Source organism: Candoia aspera, chromosome 2, assembly GCF_035149785.1.
Source record: "Candoia aspera isolate rCanAsp1 chromosome 2, rCanAsp1.hap2, whole genome shotgun sequence".
Lineage (NCBI taxonomy): Eukaryota > Metazoa > Chordata > Lepidosauria > Squamata > Boidae > Candoia > Candoia aspera.
In genome coordinates this window covers 130010866-130034796 of record NC_086154.1, presented here as the reverse complement: position 1 = coordinate 130034796, position 23931 = coordinate 130010866, and the positions used below count along the sequence as shown (strand labels likewise).

The 23931-nt window shown below is 41.3% G+C and overlaps 1 protein-coding gene across 1 annotated transcript in view; it reads right to left on the bottom strand.

The window, feature by feature from the left end:
* The window catches only part of CA10 (carbonic anhydrase 10), a 395508-nt gene that overhangs the window by 220717 nt on the left and 150860 nt on the right, over positions 1-23931 (bottom strand). Inside the window, exon 3 of the mRNA XM_063296562.1 lies at positions 1147-1289. Within this exon, the coding sequence (XP_063152632.1) occupies positions 1147-1289 (143 nt within the window). The remainder of the gene's footprint in view (positions 1-1146; positions 1290-23931) is intronic.

Below are 23931 nucleotides of genomic sequence, written 5' to 3'. Positions count from 1 at the left end.
CTATTACTTCAAAGCCCCACAAAATATTATACCTGTCTCCCACACTTGTCAATGAGAAACATAACCTTCGATTTTCTAAAATTTGCTTTGTATTCTGACATAAGTCAAAGCAGGCAGCATCAGATTCCAGCCCAAGTTTCTGAATTGTGAAATTGGGGTTTGTATGCTCAAGTGTACACTCTATTTTGAATCTCTCGATAATGGAATCTCCAATTATCTTTGAGGGCTAGAATAATGTGCACTATCCCAAGGCTAACTAATATAGCTACAGGAAAAAATCTCTGATATCCTCTGGCAAACGGCAGTGATTAAAACTCTCAAATAGGCCTAGATACACAATCTGAATAAATTACTACCTCAAAGGGAAAATTATATGTCTAAAACTGAGCTGCACAGCAATATGCATTCCAGTCTTGTTCCAGATTCAGACACTGACGGGGATCTGAAATATTGTCTAGGGATGGGTGAATCTGTTTTATTTACTGTGACATTCATATTTTTCAAGCACCAAGTTCTTTTTACATGTCCTGTTCTATATCAGTTTACAAATAATTTAAAAAATAATAACCCATAATAATAATGCATATGAATTCTTGTGCATAATTATTCTGTTGGTTCGTTTATAGGTTTAAGAAGTGTAAATTGGGTAAGTTTATATTAACAGTTCTGGATTAGATTTATCCACAGGTATCCCATGCTATTTCTATAAAATGTTTTCTCCCAAGTTCAGATTAGTACTATTGATCAGAATCAGCCTTACCAACACAACTGGAGTGTTTCGGTTAGGGGAGCTTGCATCTACCTGGCAGGCAGGAGAGGAAACTGGAAATAGACTTCAGGAATATCCAAACAGATGCAAGTCATGATATACATTGATCGTCATTCTTGCAACCACCATTTAATTTCTTCGTTACTTGACAGAAAACTCTAAATATTACAATGATCTCCATCTATACATGTGACAAAAGTGTTATTCACAACAGTAAGAATATATGACATTATTAACAAGGAAGATGATATATGTGTCTAAGACTCGACATCTGAGATATCAACTGATGCTGAAAACACTGTCATATATATGGAAAGAAACCAAAGTTAAAAATGTACCAGCTATTTTGACAATCAAAAGTACAACCAGAGTCTTACCTTTCTACCCCCCGTGTTTATTCGAAGTGGGGTAAGGAAGGGGTCAAAGATCATATGGCTGGTTTCTATATTGACTGGCGATTGCCGTTTTCCAACGGAGCAAAGGTTCCAGGCTGAATTCACCAAACCCCAAAAGGAAGGAACTGTAATAGAGAAAAGAAAGGAAGACATTCATTTTGGGGAGGAAAATTAAGGAAAGCAATATTGGTATTGCATGACACGTATGCAATTTGAATTAGTAACCTCCATTGCCAAAAGAGGTGCTATTTATTTTTGGGACAAAGAAAATAGGAGAAACAAGGAGATCCCATTCTGGATGGAACCACCAGAAAGAGGTCCTTATCACCTACACTGAGGATCCCAATACGGGTCTGAGATTCCATGCTGAATATATAAAAAACGGCCCTGCACAGCAAAGCAGAGCTATGTACCTTAGTTCATACACAGCACAGCTCTCAGCAGACTCAGGGATATAAGAAGGGGCACTCTCCTCACTAAGACAGATGCCCAGAAGCTCTGTGTGTATGTTGGCTAGTTCAAGTCTTCTCTGAAAACAAGAACCTGTATCGTTATTTCAGTCTGCTTTCTAAAATAACTGACTGCGCCTTTTGTGCTGTATGCTGATATCTATAATTATCTGTCTTTGGACAGGCGTATGATGACAAAACAGGCCTTAAGTTAGCAATTTAGTCATGAAAGATGAGGTTACTTCAGCAAATGTTTTTAAGATGGCCACGAAGAACCCATTCTGTCAAACTAGCTAGAGATGCCACTTGACAATAACTCTAATAGGGGCCTTTAAAAGAGCAGGGGCAAGCAGCAGTCTTTTCCTGATACTTTAATACTTTTATATGAGTAAGCTACGTGCTATGAGATCCATTTCCCATAAACCAAGCCATTTGCTCAAGGCTTGTTCTTGCACCAATAATGCTCAGAAAATTAATTTCCAGCTTCACTTCCTTTCACTTGTGTTAAGTTGCTGAGCCTTCTCTCTCCCCCACCCCGCCCAATGACAGAAGCAGCCAGTAAGCATATAAATTACACCATGCTTGGTGAAGCAGCAGAACTATAACAAAAGTGGATGTCACCAGACCTAAACATCAGTTTTTGGCTTAAGAGATATCATGATCTCAGGGGAAGCTGAGCTCTAGACAATGGGTGTTGAAAATGACCACATAGCTGTGGCATTCCAGAAACATTTGAAAGCATAGAAGCTCCTCCAAATGCAGTGATTTTATTGCCATAACTCAGGTTCAACAGTGCCACTTTCAGATCAAAGATTTTTAACTAGCATCCTAATTTTATTGCTTCTCTAAATTTTTAATCATGTTAGAAGCTTCCCTAAGAAAAGCAGACTATACTTACTGACATGCAGTTGCTTTATAAATAAGCCTACATGTTTTTAATTCCTAAGAAGGTAGACAAGATGAGGTTTAGAGGTGCACCACTAATCTTGAGGGTCAGGTGGCATATAAATCAGTGGACTGCCTGAAAGTTAAGTGGATTACTAGATTCACTCAAAAGAAAAATCCTTGCCCCAAATAGTACAGCCAACACTGTGCCGTATTCTTGAAATCTTTCCTTCAGCTCCAAAGATCACAGTTAAGTGAACGGCTGTATTTTTCAAATGCATAACATAACTTGATATTTGCTTAATAATATTCACTTGGCTGAAGGAAAATTCAATGAGATTCAAGATGTGGCAAAGCTATAAATTATAAGAGTTGTTATAACAAGACATGGCCCACCTTTGCTTGGGATTCCAAGTAATAGCTTACCATGCTGAAAGAACAAACAAGTAGGAAAGAACAGGAAGTGCCCATAACAAACCAAAAGTACTCTTCACAACTGTTAGCCATTTCCCAAGTTCTTGATTTATGGTATCTTATGGAGTCAACCAGCTAGAAAGTCAGTCTTCATTACTAATATATTGCCACACTGATGGCTCTATAAGATGCTATAAATCAACCATGTAGTAATGGCTGATGGCATCAACAAAACATTCCTTTGGTAAAAGTTTCAGAATCTCCAAATGCTGTGAAAAGCCCAACCCAGCAGTGCTGCCCACATAATGCCACATAATAGTTACAATATATAGCCAAATCTCTCAGGATATATAGAATTAATGACCCTGAAGTAATTGGACTTTCACACAATCAACTGTTTTAGCTGTGAATGAGTTGCCTTTACTTTCATTCTTTGAATTACCACTTGCTTCCCCAACCTCATGCCAACTGATTTAACCAGGCAAGGAAAGTACTAGAACTTCTTATTTTTGAAAGAGCACACAAACACTTTTTTCCATAGTGGATTGAAGTAACTAACTGCCTGTTAAAAAACAAAGAAATGAGGAAAAGTCCAGTGATCTCACAAGTTGGTAAAAATTACAGTAGACACATCCTGTTGCTTGTTTTCCTGTTTCTTGCCTATGTACACCAATAGTAGACACCATTCCTTTCAAGGGTCACTCAAATGGACAGCCATGAAACAACTTCTCTGCTTTAACTACCATCCCCCCCCCCCCCCCGTTTCAAAGCAAACAGTGCTCTGCTTCACTTTCTGGGCAAGGAAAAGGCTCTTCTGGTTACACCGACACTTGCTTCTTCATTGTGGCTATTTCAAAGATACGACAAAATTTTCAGCCAGATTAGCATAGATTACGAGCATGAAATGCAGACTGTATTCAAGGATGCCGCGGGATTTTTTTCCCCTTCAACATGGCTACAAGCCAGGGTTAGTACAATGCTCTACAGGAAACAATGGTCTTTTCCAGACCCAATGATTTTTGTTTCACAAGGCTTTACAATGCCTGCTAACCTAAGTCAGAATGCTTCCAAGCTCCTTTTCTTTTCTTTTTTTCAGACCAAAGCATATTTACAACACTAAAATCATGGCATATCTACATTTTTGCAAATCAAGAGGGTTGCAGAAGATGCCAATCAACCAATCAGTGCAGAGTGGAAAAAGATAAATGATCAATAATGCCTTGGACCATCACCAAAATATTTGAAAGCTCCTTGAACAAGACACTAAGTCCCTACTTGGGGAGAGGGGAGGGGAGATTGATAGCAACTGATTTTATATGAGAAGGCTTAAATTGAATATAGCAGGGGGCTCAGTGAGAACAGTCTCCAATGAATCAGTTTACATGTAGATAAGAGGGTAAATTAACCCATGTCGTAACAGAGGCTTTATGCTGTGGATTTGAAATTTTTTTCTGCTGCACCATTTTCTCATTAGGGAAAGTAATGGGAGAGAAGGTACTGTACAGACATACATTTCATAAGAAATAGGATGACTACTGTATGATGAATACTGGAAGGTGAGGGCTTTTTCTGATGGGATCAAAACCTCAGTGTAGTAATCAATGTTTCTATTCACTATATACACAACTACCCTCCAATACTCTTGTGAGGTTAAATGAAGTACCGTGAGATAATAAAGCAAGTAAAATTAGATTATGCATTCACTAGCATGTGAAATGCAGTGCTAACAACTGTATTCTGCAGTAACTCTGGTTGGGGGGGACACACAGAGTCCCTGTCAGATTATTGGGTAGATGGAGGGCATCCAGCCTACCAAGTATTGCTTGCATTTCTTCCCCCACCCCTAATGATGATAATGGTCTATTTATTTTCTTTTTATACTTCCCCCAGAAGGAGCCCGGAATGGCTTGCAAAAAAAGAATGAAAACTATTTTTAATAGAAACGAAACAACTAGAATATAACTCTTAAAACAAAGTTCATTTCAAAAGCATTCTTTTAAAAAAGTAGCTCTTGAAACAGCTGTTACTCTGTAAGTGCATGGGTGAACAGGTATGGCTTCAGTTGTCATTTAAAATACAGCAGAAGAAAGGCCAGCTGTAATTCCCATGAGTGAATTCCATAATCAGGATGCTGTTGGATCAATCAGAGGAGGGCAGGAAGCCTGTGGATGTTTTGAAAGATAGAGGCTTTGCAGAGACTTGGTTGGACTATGCTACCCAGAATACTTTGGCTCAGGGAGATCACAGGTCCAGTTATGTCCAAATATCTTTGGTACACTCCGAGGAATTTTGGCATATAGGAACCACATTCTCTATCCTGAAGCCATAGCTACATCCTGTTTTCCAGAATCTCTTTAAGTCGAGATGAACCGATCTAAGGCCACCTAGTGATGGTTCAGAATAGACAGGAATTTGAATATCTACTCACATATTTTTAATAAATGGTGTACTTTTTATTACTCTTATGTTGCATTTGGAAGACTGCCAGAAGACTTTCTGCCTTCTTGTTCTTAAAAATATACATGCATACTCCTCATTTTTTTTTTTCATTTATTTTTCACAGTGTTCCAAATGGTGAGTAAACAAACAAACTTATTCCAGAATCTATTTTGTTGTCTTTTGTCATTACTGCAATCTGAGGAATTAATGATTTCTTAGAGAGATCTAAACAGCATGCATCCAATTTGGATTTAGCACAAACACAAGTAGCAATAACAGGCTGGAGTGGGCTTTGCAAGTCAATTAAATGATAAATGTCATTAATAAAATAAATTGGTTCAAAGTGCATTACAGGGACTGAAACATATTGACTAACAGAACAAGAAAGAAAACTTAGTTACCCAGCCGACTTTTATTTTCCCTACCCCAGGTAAATTAAGAATACTTTCAGCCTACCTTCAGAATACTTTGAAGACGACCACAGATATTTCCATGCAAGATTTCCACATACTTATTTTTCAATCCAAAGTACTTTTTTAAAGGCTGAAAAACATTACTTATTAGACCACTGATGGCAGAAAAGGCAATGGGATGGTCTGATCACTTACCATGCTACTTATCCTTGTGAAAGATATAGCCCTAAATATATGATGTGGTGCCTACCTTTGAACTTTGGCATGTTGTATTTTCTTTTTTTAAAAAATAAGTATTTATTAAAGAAGTTTTTTTCCAAGTAAAAATAATACAAATTTAAGGAAAAAAGGAAAGCAAAGAAAAGTAAAAGAAAAGTGATAAGTAAATGGAAAAGAAATAAAAGAAAAAAGAGAGAAAAAGAGAAAAAGATATAAAGGAGTGACTTCCGATCTTCTTTACAGTAGTTATAAATGCATTTATATTTTATCCTCTCTCTCTCAGGTTACATCATAGCTCCCTTCTTTCCATATTCTACCCTTTCTAATCATCAAATCCATAAATCACAAGTCCATTTTTCCCCCATTTTCAGCTAAAAGTCCATAAAGGGTTTCTAATCACTAACAAATGTAATTATTGTCTTTTCAGCAGTTTGTATTATCAATGAAGAGAATTAGTTATCAAGATTTGGAAAAAAACCCCCTTTATTTTAAGTACTATAGTCTGTACTTTCTCAGAAGGCAGTAATTTCTCTCCCCTTTCCCAGTGCAGTATTGCAAACTATTTTTGAACACAGCTATCAGATTCATGCCTGGTAACCATGCATATACATTGTTATGTTCCCCAATGTGACAAGACATAAGCCTTCCCTGGCTTTCTTCTCCTTCCCTCTCTATTGCAATTGACCTGAAATACAACCATGGTCCACGTCAACCTGTGGAGGTAAAGTGCAGAGGCCTAACTTGGGAAACAGCAAGGAAGTCACAAGCTGAATCTTTGCATCTCTTGATAGGAAGGACTGTAAAAATTCCTGCCTGAAATCCTCCAGAGATTCTGCTGACAATACTGTCCTAGATAGACCAGTTCAGCAGAACGCAACTTCCTCTGATGCTGGGAAGCTGCAACTGGCTTCTGTCTAACTATGTCAATAAATTAAAACTAGACAATACTTTCTGGCAATTCAGGGTATTTTTAAAAGCATTTTGTGACAATTCATAGACAGTCATTCTTCTAAGGTCAAAGGGATAGGGAGAGACAAAAGTGGCCTGGGGAGTGACTTGCATTTGAATTCCAGCCTTCATTTGTGGTTCCAATCTTACCAATGTGCCAACTCCATATTTGGAGAAAAAATGATAACTCAGAATATCTCCTGTTCACAGATTAAACTGGAGTCAGTTTATGGGAGTGAAAAGCACCTGGCAAGGGAGGCTAATTGGGAGCTGTGGGCTGAAGGAGTTTGGGTGCACAGAGATATTTGAGGCATCCGCCTCCATGATAAAAGGTTTTGCAGGGTCAGGGTGTTACAGAAGAGGGACAGAGGTGAACATATCTTTGAGGTGCTGGAAGGCCTGCTGTGCCTCAGGGCCCCAATTAAACCACCTAGAGTCCCCTTTTTGGGACAGATGGGCAGTGATAGAAATTTGAAAAATAAATAAACAAATAAACAAATAAATAAAAAACCTTGTTCTGAAGCAGTCCTGAAATGGGTGCAGTGATCTGTGGAAAAACTCAGATGAATTTTTGGTAAAAGTTCGCAAACCCCAGCAAACATTTTTCATGTTCTGAGGGGGCTGCCAGTCTTGCCACGCTTGAAGTTTCTTTGGAATCATGGGTAGACCTTGAGCAAAGATGTGGTATCCCAGAAATTCAACCTCTGAGGGGTCAAATGCACACTTCTCCAATTTTGCATATAAATAGTGTTCCTGAAGTCATTGCAGGACAGTCCTAACATGGGCTATCTGTTCTTGAGGGGACTGTGAGTAGATCAGGATGTTTCAAGGTAAATAGTAACAAACTGTTCCATGAGATCCCAGAAGATATCATTCATCAGGTACTGGAAGACCACAGGACTGTTACATAGGCCAAAGGGCATGACCCAATATTCAAAATGGCCAAACTTGGTTTGTGTCATGAGTACTGATGGCAAGCAGGAGGGGGCCTCTATCCAGGGGGGGAAACGGGTGCGTAGTACTGAGGAGTTAAGCAGTCATTCAAAGAGACACAGATCGGACTCGCCTTAACTTTTGGGGTTTATCTGTCTGGGTTTTCCCACGCTTCTTCAGTTTGTTAGGATTTTCTGTCTTATGTAGCAGTAATAAACACTAGAGACCTACTCCTCACCTCAGCATGATTCCTGACTGTTAGGACAGTTTGGAAGGCAATCTTCCATTCTTCTCCCTCCTTGATCCGGACCATATCTAGATATAACAGTAAAGATGGTGGCAGAGTATAGCCATTCCAGTAGGTCTGAGATCAGTGAAAGGGGGCACTGGTTGCGTACTGTGATCTGATTCATATTTCTATAGTCACAGCAAAGATGGAGCTCCCCAGATATTTTTTAACAAACAGCACAGGGGCCCCTGTAGGGGAAGTGGGATGCCAGATAAACCCCTGCTTCAGGTTTTTGTTGAAGAATTCCTGAAGTGTTTTGTTCAAAAAGAGCATAAAGGCAACCACTGGGAATGGTTGCTCCTCATAGACCAAGTCTATAACACAAACATGGGGTCAGTGAGGGGGAAGGCGATCAGCTTCTTGAGCACTGAAAACATCACTGAAGTCACTGAAGCTGTTCAACCTCCTGTTCCATCTCGGAAGGTGTTGGATGGCAGGGGTGAATTAGTCCTCTTGTTCATGTTTGAACGCTCCTTTTGGGGCTTACATGCTTCCAAACATGCATCTGTATGCATACAAAGTTGAATTAAACCTTGCAAGGTATCAGGGTGCTCAATTCTAGCAGCTCATCAAGCACAGCATCAGAGAGGTCCTCCTGAAATTGGTCCAGGAGCGCTGCCTCAATCCCCCCAAATCCTGAGCAATTATCTTAAATTCAGTAGCATACTGCACCACAGAGCACCCCCTTTGGTGTAAGCATTGTATCTTCCAGTTGGCGGCATCAGCCTTGGCAGGATCCTTGAAGGTCTGCCAGAGTTCCCCTAAAAAGGCACCCCAATCCTGCAAGATGGGGATTTCAGCTACCAAGTATGGGATAACCCACTTGACAGCAGGACCAGTCAGCAAACTTGCAACAAACCCCACCTTGTGGGCTTCTGAAGGGAAAGCCTCTGGACGCAGATGAAGGTACAAATTACACTGAGCAAGGAAAGCAGGAAACAACTCAGAGCACCCACCCAACTTCTCAGGCACTGACACAGGGCATTTTGGATGCTGGGGAGCAGCAGTGCTGAGTTCATCCAGGCGTGGCTGCAGCTTGACCATAGCTATAGCCACTGCCACAGCTGATCATTAAGTGCCAGGTTCTCTTGATGCAGGGCCTCCATTCCTATGCACAAGCTTTATAAAAAGGGATGGGGCTGGAAGCAAGCTTTCATGTCCTGGCTTCAACGAAGGAACAGAATGCCCATGCAAATTGCCAGGCAAAGAGCAGGCATGAAATGGGTACTTGGGGGTGAGGCTTACAGAGGTGCTGGGCAGGAATACACACACACTGCAGAAGGAATGGGGTGTTTAGGAGCAATGCATTTGCAGCAAGGCTTTTAAAAAGCCAGGAAGGCTTGTCTGGAGAGATGGCAGCAGATGGGCAGGGGGAGGCAACAGAAGAGGAGTTGGGGAAGCAGGAGGAAGAGCGTGCATGTGCACGCCAGCTTACTAGAGGCTCAAGGAGAAGGCATAATCCGAGTCAGGCAGTCCATAGTCAAATACCACATAATAACTTGAAAAGTACTGAGGGATGAGCCAGAGACTTGGTCAGGAACACACCAAGGTCAAAACAAAGTAGGAGTCAAGAGCAGGGATTCACGAAGCACAAAGCCAGAAGTTGCTTCCAGCAATGGAAGGCAGTCCTTGCACAGTTTAAATCCTCTTCCTGCCAAGCATGCACAGCTGAGGCTTTCCCTGCTCAGTGGTTGCCAATAGTGAGGCATCGGGCTCACTTGCACAGTCCGCCTCTTGCTGCTTACTCACAAAGCACTTCCTTTGAGATCAGTAGGCACAGTGCCTGGAGGTACCTGATCCACCTGCACCTTGGAGCCTGGCTCTGGGGGCATGGCATTCTGTGTGGAGGAAACTGTTACTCCAGGATTGATCAGGACTGATAGCTGCTGGAATACTGATTTCTTTTCTTTTTTTGCATTGTTCTGTTGGTTAACTGGAGGGAAAGTTGATCAGTTCATGGTGATCTCTGTGTGTTTTCAGTATTCTGAGGGCAGCAGAAATAAAGATTATTGTACTTTATCGCCAGGAATGTTAATTTCTCTCCACCTGTATAGAATATTTGAAGAGATGTCAGCCTTGTGAGGTAGTCTGTTTATTTATTTATCAAATTTTTATCACCACCCATCTCCCCCAACAAGGAGGGACTCTGGGCAGTCTAGACAGGAAGCAAGCCCAGATGAACTAAATATACTTTATTGTAAAGCTACATTAACAGAATCTTGCAAGTCTGAAAGTGCACTTCTTCCCCATTGCCTTTACAGCCCAAGAAACTAGGGAGGGCCCCTTCTGAGATGTTTGCCATGCCCTCATTCCTCCTGCAGCATTAGCTGCCTATTATGAGACCATTCCCCTGGCTGTGGCTCTTCCCCCTGTCTCCCAAGGTCATTCCCACACACTATTACAAGAGTAGATTCAAGAAATGTATTCTTTATCGATTTCTGAAATGTATATATTCTAAAAATAATATGTGTGTGTGTGTGTGTGTGTGTTCAAGAAGACTCTTGAGAATACTGTGGTCAGCCAGGAAACCAATCGATCATCGAGCAACTCAACCCAGACTTCTCACTTGAGGCACAAATGACCAGGCTCAAACTATCTTACTTTGGACCATTATGTGAAAACCTAGGTCTCTGGAGGAAGGTGTAATGCTTGGAAAAGTAGAAGGAAAGAGGAGAGGACCACCAGCAGCAAGGCAGGTAGACTCAGTTGCAATAGTAATGAGTGCACCTTTGGAAGAGCTGAAGGTCCAGGTTAACAACAGGTAAGTTTCTCATTATGGAGAAAATCTATTTGTGTGGCTGCTAACAGTTGACAATGACTTGATGGCATGCAGTTATCATCAGTCATCATTTATGCATATGGTTTATGTACCAATATGATATAGTTCTGTATCTATGTGCTTTAATAATATGTTAATAGATTGAGCTGGTTTTGTAATATTATTAAATGAATTTTTGATGTTTTCCTTAAAGTTTTATTTTTAATCTCTATTGTGTGTGTGTGTGTGTGTATTGTTTCTTTATAAATGTTTTTTGGTCTGGCTGGAAATCAATAAAGGTAAAGTATTATCCCTGTTGTATTATTTTTCCTCCTGGTTGTTACATTTCACCAATACAAGTTACATATACACATATATACATGCACAGAGAGGTAATTGCAGGTTAGCTTTGAACAGATCTAGGATGTGGAGGGGAATGCAGTGTGGAAATGATCTAAGCTTTCTAGCTGACTTCAAAATCCCTCCAGCAGTCACATGAGATCTACAGTATAATCTCTCCAGTCCCGCAATATTCTTCATCTCATTCTAAGTGATTCGATTGTGACATTTCTCTCCGGTAAAATTATATTTGTTTACTGTGTCTACTGATAACAGCCCTACAAGCGATATACAGAATGGTGATGTAGATTAAGTATTTAAGGTAGAAATGAATCTTTCAAAACATGAAAGCTGTTCAACAGTGGAAATATTTAGGAGATCATTGAATCCTTCCTTGGAGGTTTTCAAGATCAAGATATACTAAGTTATGAAAGACAGTTCAGGTTTGTGGACTATTTGGTCTTATCCAGATCTGCTTTGGAGAGCCAGTTTGGTCTAGTGGTGAAGCTAGAAACCAGGAGACTGAGAGTTCTAGTTCTGCCTTAGGCATGAAAACTGGCTGGGTGACCTTGGGCCAGTCCCTCTCTCTTAGCCCAACTCACCTCACAGGTGGTTGTTGTGGGGAAAAGAGGAGGAGGAAGGAGTGTTAGGTATGTTCGCCCCCTTGAGTTATTTATAAAAATAATAAAGGTGGGATAAAAATTAAATAAATAAATAAATAAAATAAACTTCTGCTGTGACTAGACAGAAGAATTGTCAATTTAATAAGGATCAATACAGTACAGGTAGTCCTTGACTTATGGCCCTTCGTTTAGCAACCATTCAAAGTTACGATGGTGCTGGAAAAAGTGACTTACAACTGGTCCTCACACTTACAACTGTCTCAGAGTCCCCGTGGTCACATGATCATGATTCAGGTGCTTGGCAACCATCACATATTTACAATGATTGCAGTATCCTGTGGTCATATGATCATCATTTGCGACCTTCCCAGCCAGCTTCCAACAAGCAAAGTCAATGGGGAAGCTGGCAGGGAAGGTCACAAATGGCGATCACATGATATCTTTCTTAACGACTGCGGTGATTCAGTTAACAGCCATGGCAAAAAAGCTCATGAAATCAGGTGCGGTCATGTGATGCCTCATTTAATCACTGTACCACTTAAAGATGAATTTTCCGGTCCCTATTGTGGTCGTAAGACGAGGACTACCTGTATAAAGCCATGGGTGCAAAGTTATACTTTTTAAGGACTGGAAAAACATCCACCAACCTGGTGCCCTCCAGCTATGCTGGATTTCAATTCTCTGAATCCCTGGGAAGCATGGACACACTCGCCAGGGATTATAGAATACAAGAAGGCTAGAGAACAGGCTACATAATTTGATAGAAGTTTTGGCATGCTGAAGGAAGAGTCATACTCTGGGCCTGAAATACATCAGGTATGCTGATGAAACACTCCACTTGAGTATCTGTTCTGCAAAATATGACAGAAGCATGGATGGATGCCATATGCACTGTCCTATCTAGCACATTGGTTTATGATGAATATTTTATTTCTCCAGCCTACTGTCATGCGCTGCCTACTACTGAGTAAAACACAGACACTAAATTAGGGAAGATTAGGTTCTGGTTTATTTCAGCATAGTGCATAGCTAGAAAAAGCTGAGAGTGAAGGGAGCGCGCCGGTACGGGGTTTAAATAGCCCGCGCCGGTCAGCGCCCCCCCCACCTTGGGTTGTGTCATCCCAAGTCCTGTATGCTTCGTTGCCGGTAGGTGAGGGGTCGCGGGGCCCCTGCTGGTGCCCCGGGCTTTTCTCATAATCGCTTTCTTCCTCCGGCCGGTGATTGCTTTCAGCTGGGCGATATCCTTTGTGTTCCTGCTGACAGCTCCAGGTGTGCCTCGTGATCCGCCCTGTCTTTGTCACTCTTTCTTCCCCCTTTGTGTTCTCTTGACTGGATTTTCTGGCCGGGGTCGTTCCCTTCTCCTCGGGGTCTGTGTCTGTTGTTGTGCGTCGCTTTGCTTATCTTTTAATCCCTTGCTCTTGTTTCCATGGTATTGTTATGTGTGCCATTGTGCTGATGCATTCAGCTCAACGGTGCTCATGACATTCTGCCCCCTTTTCGAATGGTAGCCCCCCCCGGCATTCCGATTTTTCCAGGAGAGCTGTCAAAATTTTTTTTTTTTTTTTGTATTTCCCACCGGAGTGCTTTCACCCCTCCCCTTGCTCCGGCCCCAAGTGTGGCGTGGGTACCTTTGGGCTGTTGCTTGTTTTGTCCTCTGCTGTCGTCATCAAGAAAGTGCGATGAGCGTGTTCCGCTCTCCCCGCTAGGTAGATTCAGCCTTGCAGTGTCTCCGGGTCATCCCGGTAGAGTGCCCATTGGAGTACCTCGTGGCTGAGGCCCCTTTTGAACATCTCTATCAGGGTAGTCTCAGACCAGTCGTTAATCTTCCCTGCGAGGGCTTTAAATTCGAGGGCGTAGTCCGTGACAGTTCGTGCGCCCTGTTTGAGGGCTTGAAGCGCCCTTTTAACCCTCTCCTTGGCTAGCGGGTCCTCAAAATAGTGCTTCATCTCTGTGATGAAGGCATGGAAGTCAGAGAGGGCTGGGGAATTGGACTCATACATTTGGACGTACCAGTCCGCCGCCCTGTCTTGCAACTTGATCGCCACGGCTGCGATTTTGTCCACTTCGGAGTCAAAGGAGTGTCCGTGCCGCCCCATGAACTCCCTGGCATTCGTGACGAAAAACGACAGCTTCGTGGGGTTTCCGTCGAAGGAAATGGGGAAGTCCTTTGGGGCCCTGGTGTTCGGTGGATCCCCTCTCCTCGCGTCCCGTCCCATGGCTTCTTCCGCCGGGGAAGCTTGCCTGTTAGCATTTGGCCTATGGGGGTGCCCTGACTCGCTCGGGGTTTGAATAGGGGTGTGTACCTGCGCGGGTATGTTCATGTGAGGCATGGAGGACATCAACGACTGCAGCATGGTCCCGAGGTCCCTTAGTTGGACTTCCATGGCCGTGAGTCTGGCTTGCGTTTCTCGGTCCAAGGTCCGCGCCGCGGCTGTGATCGGACCGGTCAGCGTCTCCGCGTAGTTGGGCCACCGGTGGGGGTCAGGCGTTTCCGTCCGCTGGTCAGCTCCCTCAACTAGGGAGTGAAATGGCTGGTTCGTCCCTCCGTCCTCCACCGCATTTTTTGCAGTTGGGCTGAAGCTCCACGCCCATGGCTGGGGTGCGATGTGGGGCGGGGAGGTCTCCGCGGGTCTTGGGAGGTATGTTGCTCCCTCCCATGGTCGGGTCGCCTCTGCCTCCCTCCGGGGGTGGGGCTGAGGCTCAGGATGGGCCGGGAGGGTGTCCGTGGCTCCTGGGGTCCACGTTGCCTCTGGCCGCTGTCGGTTCTCCTCCGCCTCTCGCCGTACGACTCGCCTGTCCTGGCTGCGACGCGTCGGCTCCATCGCTCTCCGCTCGTGTTCTTCTCGCCGTCTGTTCCTCCCGCGGCTCGTTCTTGTCCGGTGGGGCTTGGCGAGGTCGAGTTTATGACTCTCAGCTTTATGTCATGTGCTGCCTACTACTGAGTAAAACACAGACACTAAATTAGGGAAGATTAGGTTCTGGTTTATTTCAGCATAGTGCATAGCTAGAAAAAGCTGAGAGTGAAGGGAGCGCGCCGGTACGGGGTTTAAATAGCCTGCGCCGGTCAGCGCCCCCCCCACCTTGGGTTGTGTCATCCCCCCAAGTCCTGTATGCTTCGTTGCCAGTAGGTGAGGGGTCGCGGGGCCCCTGCTGGTGCCCCGGGCTTCTCTCGTAATTGCTTTCTTCCTCCAGCCGGTGATTGCTTTCAGCTGGGCGATATCCTTTGCGTTCCTGTTGACAGCTCCAGGTGTGCCTCGTGATCCGCCCTGTCTTTGTCGCTCTTTCTTCCCCCTTTGTGTTCTCTTGACTGGATTTTCCGGCCGGGGTCATTTCCTTCTCCTCGGGGTCTGTGCCTGTTGTTGTGCGCCGCTTTGCTTATCTTTTAATCCCTTGCTCTTGTTTCCGTGGTATTGTTATGTGTGCCGTTGTGCTGATGCATTCAGCTCAACGGTGCTCATGACACCTACAGCTGTATCTCTGCAACACAGGAAATTCTTTAAATTATGTCCACCACTAGCATAAAGTTGTAACAAAGATAGATACCTGACCAGAGAATGAAGGAATATAGTTCCTTTACACCTGCCCTAGACTCCTCCCCCCACCTCAAACTGGTATCAAAGAAGGAAAAAGTTAAAAACAGCTTCTCCTGCATTGGTCTATACATACCGACAACACCATGTCTTTGTAACTCCCCACAGTTTTCAGTATGGCACATGATGCTTCCCAGAGCATCTGATAAGTAGACCTTATACAGAGTCTGAATAAGTGGAATTCATCTTTTCATTTTCCAAACTGGGGTCTCTCATATAATCCTTTATATACAATGGCATAACTGGTAAAATCTAATCAGTGCCTAATTCAACCAAGGGTAATTAGGATGATGGGTTCAAATGTTAGTGTTTTTTAATTTGTTGGCATTACATTAGAGGTGCAACATTTTGCATAATTGGAAGAAAATGACAGTCCATCTCCCCAAACAGGTTGCCTTTCTCTTTTCCTCTGTATTCTACAAAAGGGAGTACTTGAGGGTGGAAAAGGAGGAACAGGGGAGAAGGAGGGCCTACTTAGTAACGTCTAAGCAGGGGCCAGACAATTCTTCTCCATTTGTTTTACAAGGAATTCTGAAAGTGCTGAAACTCAAGATCTTATTTATTTAGATAATAAGTAACTAGCTTAATTAGGCTGATTTCATTGATTTTATTTTAAATTCTGTGTGTGACTCTTGTCTTCTGTGTTGTTTCTCTATTTCCCCTTTCCTCAATAAGCTCCTTTTTTACATTTAGAGTTATGATTTCATTGGCTTAAAAGAGGAATTTCTTATTAAGGTTTTCCTCATCTGCATACTACCATACTACTTACATAACTACCTCCTGAATTTCAGGATCAGCACATAGTTTCGTTTATTAAGATCCAGAGCATTTCTTTTGCACATTTCCTGGAGTCAGATGAATGGCAAAGCCCTTGTTTGAAGGTCTAAAGACTCCCTAACCAGCCAGATTCAGTTGCTTCAAGAATTTCAGCCTGAATTTCATTAGAGAACTTTTGAAAGAAGTGGTCTGTCAACAAGGTTTTAAATTTCGATGTCTACTAACTCATAACACTATATGTGTCCACTGTCTTATTGTAAACTGCCCAGAGTCCCTTTTGGGAGATGGGCGGTGATAAATTTGATTAATAAATAAAATAAAATAAAATAAAATAAAATAAAATAAAATAAAATAAAATAAAATAAAATAAAATAAAATAAAATAAAATAAAATAAATAAAATAAAATAAAATAAACAAAGGAAGGGGAAAACACTTGCTACTAATAAAAATGCTATAATTGTCTGTGGGTTTTTCACAGGAGTGGCATCATTCCCATATGGAAGCAAGCTCTCTCTTGGTAAAGGCCAACACTCCTTTCTAAACTCTATCACATCTGGCCAAATATTCTTGGGCACATTCTTGTTCTGAGATTGTAGTCTGGATGCATGCGATTGAATGAGTTATCATCAGTCACCCAAACTAGCACTCCCAACTCCAAGGGGGAAAGGGTAGGTACCTTGTCTCAATGGGAGACAGGCTGAAGCATGTCAGTTTGTCAAATTCTCTACCGGCACCTCCTTTCCCCCTCACAAAAGCGACTGTACCTCCATGTCAGAGGATGATACCATTACTTACTGAGGCTTACTACTCTTTCTGTCTCTCTCTTCTTGCCTTCAATGGGCATCTCTTCCAAAAATATAGGATCATTCCCACATATCCTTCCATGCTAGCCACAAAGGAGACCAGCCCCATGATCAGCAGGAGTAACCACAATGGTAATTTAGCTGATCTAGGCACAATGGTAATTTAGCTGATCTTGGAACTTTGCAAATTCCATTTTAAATAGTTTTGGTAACTAGGCTAAAACTGTGACAAACCAGCTTCCACCAAGCTTCTGCCCTTCAGTTGTCATGGGAATACAAAAGGCATGTTGGCCAGGAATTCTGAGAATTATATTTTCAATGGCTCTGAATACCCTGGCTTGGGGAAGTTTTTTCCAAGGATGTGATTCCTATCACAACTTTTAATTTTTAAATCCCTATGCTGCTCCTTAGTAACCAGAAAGTGGAAGAGTTATTTGTCAGTAACCACATACATCCCTAGATAACTGTCTACATTTTGCCATATTGTTTGGTGTCCTATATTTATGTCTTTTAAAATCTCTATGGAGCTACATACAAGTTTTATGTAAAAGCTGTGGAGATCACATGGTTATCTAAAGGCATCATCATCATGATTTCCTTGAAGATGAATTAAATAGAATTGATGGATGGAATGCTTTAATTACCTACACAAAGCTCTTTTTGCTTTCTGTAGTTTCAATTTCCCATTCCAGTGGATTAGCTTGAAAGTTTATATTAGTCTTCAGACACTGTATGCCAGGAATAATTGCTGTGTAAATACAGTTCAGTTGGCTTTCATCATATCACTGGACTTTTCAAGCAGCAAATATAAAAATCAGCACCATGATTAAGCTCAAGTAGACATTGCATCAATCCTGTCCTGGCTTCCTCACATTCCAGAATCTGAATGTATTTAGAGCCAGTTCTTTAGAGAGATGTAGGCAATATCATACATTCACAAGTAATTCTCCTGCTTACACATCTCCAGAACTACACTTGCAAACCGAAATACAGCTGCCTTTAATCAGCAGGTATCCCCCATATGACAAAGATCTCGCCCACATGCAGAGAAAAGCATAGGAAAGCACAGAATAAACCGCCATATAAAAACAGCCTCCAGAGAGGAGCAGCTCTGTTGCATTCTTCAGACCTCTCCTATCATTCATCATTTTTAACACTGCCCCCACAAAAGTCATTGAAAGAAGACTCTTCTCACTCCTACTGAATTATTGACTACCTGTCTAACAATCCTTGGCAACCTTCGCAGGAAAAAAAGCCCTCCATTAGCAGTCCCCACTCTGCAGTGCGGTCTCTGTGAACACAGGATTGACAAATGTCACATGGACGAAGAACCTGGCATGGAAGTGCATCTCAGTGCTAGATGCTGTGAGAGCAACCAATGCAACCAGAGCAACCCTACTACTGTTGGATACTTTGAAGCATTTTGTTCAGAGTAGGGTAAAATGCCCAGGGTCTGAAACCGGGCGGAGGGATGGCAAGACTCAGAGCTCTTAGCCTGGTGCCACTGGGGCAATTACAAGCACAGCCTCATCTCAACTGGTACCTGAAATGCACAAGTACTAACGCAGCAAGAATTCATGAAGGCAACTTGTACATTATTACTTCCTGGAGAGACTTTCAGGCCTGGGTCTTTAAACAGCCATCTGCATTACAAAAACTTCACTTACACTTAATGTGATTGCAATACTGTCATATTTCTTAATAAATGTTTTACAGTGGGAATTTTGTATCAGGACAGGACAGTTAAATGACTACACTTGAGGGCTTCACAGAAAGAAAGACATAAAATGTAACCTGGCTCTTCCTTGTAACGGATAGGAAAAGTTTCAGACAGTAAAGCAGGTGAAGGAAGATTTGCATTCAATTAAATTGACTGTAGCTTCTAATGACTTCATGGCTGGTGGAACAGTTTGGTCATTTTAATTATATCCATGCCTCAAAGGGCCATATTTTATAGCCCTGTGTTTAATATATCCCTGTGCATAAATTAGTCCTACGTACCAGCACTACAGCTCAGCCTTTCTTTATGCTTTGTTTGCAAGAGCGACAATAAACCCCTCCAGGTAAAACCACCATGTTGGAGCAGTTCTTGTTTTTTATTTAGAAGGAACTGCAGACTGTCAGCTTTGCTTCCTTTGTGGGTCAGCAAATCATATGGCTCTACCCACAGACTTTCACTTATCTTACAGAGATATATCTACAAACTGGCATATACTTACTATAATGCGTGTTTAACAATTCACTACATTTATTCTCTCATTGTACAATACTAGTCCTTTTGGGAATGCCATTAAAGCTCTCTAAATGCTTGACATTGATTTTGAAAGGGGATGGGGATGTTATTTGTCAGATCTTCTGAAGATTTGGCTGTTATATACTTCAACATTCTACTGATGATAAAAAAGACACCTCTTGAATTAAGAATTTTAAATTTGGCATCCATTAGCTATTTGGTAAAGTCTGACACACACTTCCAGATCTCTAGCTAAAATAGTTTAAAAAGTGTTGAAAACAGAAGCAATTGCCAGCTGAAAGACTGTCATATCTATCTTCATGTTTTGGGTAAAACCTTTTGATACCATTTATATAGGTGTGTGGAGAGCCCCCAAACCTCTTCTGAATTGAGTCAGGATGTGGGAAGCATTATGAGAGGACACAGTCCTGTTTTTTAAGCTATCCTGCCAGCTACTGATACAAGAAAGAAAACAGGCATCAAACCACTCAAAGGAAAATACTCCAGGCAATGTAGTAAGACTCAAAGTTTTTGTAAAGTTCAAGAGGACCAATGGAGTATCTTTGCTAGATCTAAGCACAATAGTCTTCCTTTCTAGATTTGGGCCTGAAAGGCCAAGGAATAGTCTGACTACATAGAAGATAAATTGCAATGAAACCCACTTTGTGTCACTGCATAACAACATTACTAATTAGGAGCATGTCTGTCAAGGTATCGATTTTAGCTTCCAATTCCTGGCTTTGGGCATATCTGCACTGCTAAGTGGTCTCGTCATGAATAACGGCCACCAACCATTTCTAAGGGCAGGAACAGACATTGTTGTCCTTTCTTTGTCCTCTGTGACTGTGACCTATACCAGTGTGTCCCATGTTGAAAATAGTGTTTTTTGGCCTGTGCTAACTCAAGCACTGCCATCTGATTTACCCGCTCCCATTTATTTTTTTCTACGCAAACTCCTGCAGAACTGCAGTGTCAGGGCCACCCCCTCAGTGGGTCAATAGTCACTGCCCTGCAGTTCTCTGATGTTTGTTGTAGCTATTCTTACCAATAGTGTTCCAGTAGCATTTGTCTAACATGAAAAGAGTCACTAGTTCAAAACCTAGCAGATTTTTTTTAATTACTGTTTTTCTTTTCCTGAGCTTCCCCCTTTTCTGCTGGGCTTTTCTTTTTTTAAGTAACTCTACCGCTGCACTGCTGAAATGCTAGTACTTTCTTTCTCTTTTTTTAACCCAGCTTCCAAATAGCCCCAAAGGACTTTGGTGTACTTATTCATTTTGAAAGCTGGGGTGAAACCCTTGTACCTCAAGTGACAGAAAAGTAATGAAATGGTGCATTGGTGAACTTGTTAAAAAGAAAAAGCAGTAAAGTGGTAGCTCAGGAAAGGAAAAATAATACTTTTTAAAAATTGTCAGGTTTTGAACCAGTGATTATCTGGCAAATGATATAACCACTATGCTACTTGAAAACTCTTATAACAGTTGCAGCAGACAATATTGAGCCAAACCTGGGAAAATGCAATGTATTTTCATTTTAATGTTGCTTTTTTGTGACTGCATATATGTGCATTTTGTTGCTTTAACTTTATATATAATTCGACTTTGTATATACGTATTTGTATTTTGTGTATTGTATTTATATTATACACACACACACATACATGCATAAATATATGTAAATGATTAGCAATTGCTTTCCTAGCATAGAAACTTGAGAGAACACATCAACAGGAGAATTGTCCACTGGCATGCCCCTATAGCAAGCTGTCCAGGTTAAATATCTTGTAAACTGCTGCAGAAACATCCTAATCTGGACAGAATTTTCTTAAACCAGCTCTGAGTCCAGCTGGTACCAGCACAGGACTGGAACAACTTAAGGGTATAGTATGGATATGCCCTTAGTGAAGCTTTAGCCACCACACTCTAGCCTTTAAAGCTAGAGCCATATATAAATAGTGACCATTTTTCCCTAACTGAATGTATAGATAATCCATCATGTTTTATATCCTTTCATTGCTAACATTCTCACTACTGAAACTTTATGAATCTAGCAGATCTATTGTCATAAATGTCTTAGTCCCACAACCATGTAAATTTTATAATAAGTATCAGTTCTTTTAACGACAGTTATATTTTTCTCCTCTGCAGAAAGGAACAATTCTGCTAATGTTTTATCCTTAGGAAATGGGGAAGCAGCTCCGTTGGCAAGTATAATTTTTCCAGAAAATACAGATTACCAATTTTCTGGGAGTGATTTTAGCTGCTGGTGCATTATGTTGTGCTTGTTAATAACAACCACAGTAATTATTACCTTCATTATTAAACTTGCTGCATCCTTCTTTGCTGATTCAACTAGTGAAAATGGCTGTCAGCTTAATATTGCATCTCTGTGTAGGTGTTTCATCATGTTTGAGATATGCAGATAAAAAGGGCAGCCATGTAATTTGTGGAAAATTTCTTTGACTATATTCCTAATGTAGCTACCATTATTAATCATTCATGTAACTCTACAAGGTGCAAAGCATTTCACAACTGTGAAAAATAAATGAAAGTGGGAAGGAAGGAAAGGGAAGGATACCTAATCCTATAAATCCCCACACTACACAATTTTCCCCTCCAATCAGGCTTACTTATAGATTTAAAACCAAGTTTTAACTGGAGAGAAACAGAGCATTATTGGGGGAAAATGCCAGGAGGAGAAGGATCAAGATCTTTCTCCTGTTGATTGATCTTGACCTACAAGTATCCCAACAGCACCTACTCCATAACAATATCACTTGTAAAAAATCATACAAACAAAAAATCCTTCGGGTTGTGTCCTGAATGGTGAACTGTTTTTTTCATAGCTAATGCAAAATACATTCATACTTCTTTTTTTAACATAGGCAACAAAACTATCTTGAAATGTCTGTGTATCATTCAAATTTGGCACAAAACATACAGATTGTGCATAAAGTACATATGTCTAATAAGTGGAATTATTTCAGGGCTGACACTGATTGGGTTTACACATTGCATTAAGCCATTATATCTTTAAGCATGATTTACTGAAGAAACCAAGTTGGCTGGATTCACATTACCACTATATCAACAATTTTGGCATATAAATCCCCATGGCTGAATTGATGTAAGATGCTAAGCAAACTACATTGTGGCTTGGGATATGTACGAACCAGTTTGTTATTTTATTCATTTATTTATCAAATTTATCACTGCCCATCTCCCCCACAAGGAGGGACTCTGGGCGGTTCACAATAGAAAGGTGGATTTGGTAGCAAATCTAGGTTCAGCAAACCTAGATTTGCTACCAAATCCACATTTAATGAAAATCATGATTCTCTAAACACCAGTCCTCTAAGATGCACATATTTTGATACACATGCTGCCAAGATATGTCTCTGTAATTCACACGTTTGAAATAAAAATGTAATGGATGAAGTGTCCCTTTCTAGAACTAATCTGTGAGGCTGGGCGCTGTATCTCTGGACAATTCCTTTTTTCTCCAATGTGAATATTTTACTAATGAAATTAAGCATTTCTTCTTGGCTTTAAATCAATTGTTGAAAATATAAATAGAGTTATATTATTTAGCATTTAATCACATTTATAGTCTTTAATTTGAATAAAGATAGTTTATGGGCCCAAACATTGCAGTCAAAAGCAACATTAGAGAAGTATGGTTTCCTAATCTTGGGAACTTCTGAATGCATGCACTTCAACGCCTAGAATTTCCCAGCCAGCATGGTCATCACTGATAATCCCAGATGCTGAAGTTCAGTAATCTAGACGTTGTCAAGATGGTGAAACAGAGGTCTAAAGAAGTAAAGAGACCCAGTTTGGTGTAGTGGTTAAGGCATCAGGCTAGACTGTGAGCTCTAATCCTGCCTTAGGCATGAAGCCAGCAGGGTGACCTTGGGCCAGTCCCTCTCTCTCAGCCCTAGGAAGGAAGCAATGGCAAACCACTTCTGAAATCTTGCCAAGAAAACTGCAGGGACTTGTCCAGGCAGTTGCCAGGAATCAACACTGACTCGAAGACACCAAGAAGTAAATGTAGAGGCCTGCTATGAGTCTATGTTTTTGTCAATTTGCTTGCTTTGGAAAATCCTTTTGACATCAACAGAGCTGTCAGGAAACTGATGGGGAATTGCTGAAGATGCTGGAGCATTTGCTAGCATCTTGCTACTGTCACAGGCAAACTGAGAAGATGTTATAAAATATACTCAGGACTCGTCTATCATTGTAAAAGGTGAAAAAGTTATACAATGTGTAATATGGAGTCCTCACACTACAAGGGAAAAACAGAAGATGCAAATAGCTGCTTCAAGGCAAGGTCAATTTTAATCGCATAAAAGCAGAGATGAAAAGAGTTAAAGGGCATTGGCTTGATGTTACATACTTCAGCTTCACTGCAGTGCACTTTGAAAGCCACTTAACACTTTAAAAAACACCAGAGAGCCTATTCACATCAAAACCCATTACATCTAATTTGGCTCACGGTACTAAATGACAGGCTATCTTGTGAAACTTAGCAATTTTAGTGAGATTTAAAATTTAATTTTATAAAACAGAGGAGACTCCAGATGTCCTCTAAGGACACTCTGGATTCCAATGTTGCCATTTCCGGAGCTGATAGAGTTTCACTCTTTGATTCTTTCTAT